General features: G+C 43.5%; 1 protein-coding gene across 1 annotated transcript in view; it reads left to right on the forward strand.

Annotated features, from left to right (window-relative positions):
- Nucleotides 1-416, forward strand: part of KCNJ15 (potassium inwardly-rectifying channel, subfamily J, member 15) — a 1121-nt gene extending 705 nt beyond the window's left edge. Inside the window, 1 exon segment of the mRNA XM_009076082.1 lies at nucleotides 1-416. This exon segment is cut by the window's left edge and continues 12 nt beyond it. Within this exon segment, the coding sequence (XP_009074330.1) occupies nucleotides 1-416 (416 nt within the window).
- Nucleotides 417-3749: the final 3333 nt, after the last annotated feature.

The raw sequence follows: 3749 nt of genomic DNA on the forward strand, positions 1-3749 counted from the left end.
ACGTTGACTCCTCTTCAGAGAGTCCATTTCTCATTTTGCCTTTAACCTTCTACCACATTTTGGATGAAAGCAGCCCTTTGAGAGATCTCACACCTCAGAACCTCAAGGAGAAGGACTTTGAGCTTGTGGTGCTCCTTAATGCCACGGTGGAGTCCACCAGTGCTGTCTGCCAAAGCAGGACTTCCTACATCCCTGAGGAGATCCACTGGGGCTATGAGTTCGTGCCTGTGGTTTCCCTCTCTCCAAATGGAAAGTATGTGGCAGATTTCAGTCAGTTTGAGCAGATTAGGAGAAGCACAGATTCAACTTTTTACAGTATGGACTCTGAGAAACAGAAACTTGAGGAGAAATACAGGCAGGAGGATCAACGAGAGAGAGAACTGAGAACCATGTTGTTACAGCAGAGCAATGTTTGATGGAATGGACAAATAGTCTGATTAATCTTTGTTTGAAAACTGAAAAAAAAAAAACCCCTCTCTGTGCTGTATGTCTGCGATGAAACCACCAGTGAAGTCCTTCCCAACGAGTAGCTTTGGTGTAGAGTAAATCTATCCCTTTGGCTGAGTTGTTAATCAAGTACTTTGTAATTAGGCAGGATTTTTGTTCACAATCATGGCTTAGCCAAGTTGGGTTTACCTTAAGTCTCTGCCTTAAATGCAGACACGCCACTTTCCCTTTGGAAAGTGAAACTGGATGCACTGTGCAGACTCCTCCAAGTATTTATTTGACGTGGTTTTACTGTGAACACACATCTGCAGAGACAACACACAGTACTGCTAGAAGAAAATAGGCTCCTTTCAACTAGATATATTTAAAGTGCATATTCTTGTACCAGGTATTGCCTTCGTGGGGGTTCCTGGCACTGAAAGTAAGTTGATTGGAGAGGCAAATGGTTGGATGTGGGAAGAGCCTGAAGGGAGGGGTTAAACTCTTTAAGTCTTGAAGGAGGGTGAGAGAGTAGTGCTGGGTGGTGAGGAAGGGAGCTCACTCTCTGTCTCTGCTGCTCAGAGCTTGTTTTGTGATTGTTTTATGATCACTCACCTTTTTCACCTTGCTAATGCCTGATTTGTCTAGAATAGCAGAAAGGGGAGATGAGGGCAAGATACACAGAATCATAACAGTAATCTACTGAGGTTAAAGCTGGCTTTGAGACACCTGGTTCTTATCCAATGTAAATAGTTTGTAACAGCAGCATAACAATACATTTCTACAGATTGCTTGCTTTGCTCTGGACCCTATTTAATTTTGGTTAAAAGAAAAGCTGTATCATGTCTGTAGATGATATTTACTTGTTCTGGCAACCTTAAAGGACAAACATTCCTTTCATCCATTTCATTTTTTGCTCTACTGAAACCATTCCATTAATAAAGGAATTTAATTTGAGCAGTTCCTGTTCTCTTTGTGGCATGGGGGAGAGGGTATAGCAACACAGAGATGCTGAAAGCATCACAGCTCAGGGACTCAGCAGGTCACTAAAGTGATCAAATTGCAGGTGGCAAACCAGGTAGTACTGGTGTCCATGTAGGATATCTGTTATCTATAGCTCAGCTTTTTTAATGGGACTTGATTTCTGACTCAAATCACTTTGGCAGCTTTCTGAGTTCTAGAGATTTTGCTCCTCTAAAGCTTCAGCGTGGAAAAGCTGTTTTAAATAGGAGTTTTGGGTCCGTGGGCCACATCTTGGCCTGACAACCATCAAGGCCAGCAGTGATGGGAAGACAGGAGGTTTGGAACCAGGTGATCGTGAAGGTCCCTTCCGACCCTAACCATCCTGTGATTCCATGACTTTTGGCATCATTACACTTACTGGTACTGAAAGTGCTTTGCTTCCCAGCACCACTTGGCCTAGTGGAACTCAGTCCTGTTTGCCATACAATGTTCTATATGACAAATAAATCCAGTTTGCAGCCTAAAAAGGCACAAAACAAGTTGAGCACAGACATGCCTGTGGCACCAGGAATGCATGTCAACAAAGGAGCACATACTGCAGGGATCTGGGGGGTGTCTGTGTGCAGGGGGTGAGGGTGGAGGTAAAAGGGGCATGAGATGCTTAATCCTGCTCATTTATGTAAATGGTTAGCTCTTCTGTGTGAGAAACCAGATGTAGAATCATGGAATCATAGAATCATGGAATGGTTTGGGTTGGAAGGGACCTTAAGATCACCTAGTTCCAACCCCTTGCCATGGGCAGGGACACCTTCTGCTAGACCAGGTTGCTCCAAGCCCCATTGAGGTGCTGGAGCAGGTGCAGAGAAGAGCAACGAGGCTGGTGAAGGGACTGGAGCACAAGTGCCATGAGCAGAGGCTGAGGGAGCTGGGGGTGTTCAGCCTGGAGAAGAGGAGGCTCAGGGGAGACCTTCTCACCCTCTGCAACTCCCTGACAGGAGGTTGGAGTCAGGTGGGGGTTGGTCTCTTCTCCCAGGCAACCAGCAGCAGGACAAGAGGGCACAGACTCAAGCTCTGCCAGGGGAGGGTTAGGTTGGATCTTAGGAAGAGATGTTTTACAGAGAGAGTGCTCAGGCATTGGAATGTGCTGCCCAGGGAGGTGGTGGATTCACCATCCCTGGAGGTTTTCAGGATGAGACTGGATGTGGCACTTAGTGCCATGGTCTAGTGACCATGGTAGAGTTGGACTTGATGATCTTGGTGGTCTTTTCCAACACAGTTGATTCTATGATTCTATGATATCACTTTGTGAAGAACTGAGTTGTATGATTATGTTATTCTCTAAAATGTACTAACTTTATGAATCAGTTGAAACTGAATCTGAGTCTAAAATTTCAGTAGCAGTGGAACAACATGTCCCTGTGTGCACTAGTGCATGAATATGTCCATCAAATAAATCCTCCATTCCAGTCACTTGATCAGTCAGAAGAAAACGGTCATGGCAAATTAAAATTTACTCTTTTTAATTTACTGAGCTATATGGCATATTTATGCTTCTTTCATTTGTGAGTTAGCAGTGAGCAGAACATTTTCAGAGTAGTTTTAATTGTTTGGACTTGTACAGCACATGAATGGGAACTTATTTCAGCTCATGAACTGTTTCTGAGCTATTTGGTTTGGTTCAATATTTCATTGTTCTCCTTTTTTTGCCTCTTTTTTAATTTTTTTTTTTCTTTCTGTGGAGGTAGGTGATTAAATAAGTATAATTTCACTTCTGTTTCTCCCTTGCAGGGGCATCAGGCTGATTGTGCCAGAGTCAGATCCACCATCCTTCACAAATGTTTCACCTCATCTTCCAAACTGATGACAATGTCTATGAAAAGCCAAGAATTTGACAGGGGAACACAGAGATCCACCAGAAAATGTTCTTCTCCAATTTTCTGAGTAGAATTAAAAGGGAAAATAGCCACTTAGGTCCAAAATACACAGGGGAAAGGGGATGTAAACTGGAAAAACAGAGGAAAGAAAAAACCCCAAACATACACATGTATAGACATCCATATGATTGAACATTTGCTGTTTCCATAGGATTCCAGGTTAAAAAAAACCACATCAGCTCTCTCAGATATGCTGAGCTGACTCAAAGGACTGGGAAAAGGGAATGCAAGTTCTGTGTTTGAGCAAATGTTCTTGATGACTTCTGGATGTGTTTGCTCAGTGTTAGCCTGATGACAGCCTGAGCTTGAGAGAGAACAGGTAAGGCTCTGTGATGACTCTGTCAAATCCTTGATGGAGAGAAGCTTAAAAACAGCACAGTGTATGCTCTAGCTCTTGTTTATTCACTGCTGATACACTGTTTGGCT

The sequence above is a fragment of the Acanthisitta chloris genome, unplaced genomic scaffold (assembly GCF_000695815.1).
Source record: "Acanthisitta chloris isolate BGI_N310 unplaced genomic scaffold, ASM69581v1 scaffold1526, whole genome shotgun sequence".
In the NCBI taxonomy this organism is placed as follows: domain Eukaryota; kingdom Metazoa; phylum Chordata; class Aves; order Passeriformes; family Acanthisittidae; genus Acanthisitta; species Acanthisitta chloris.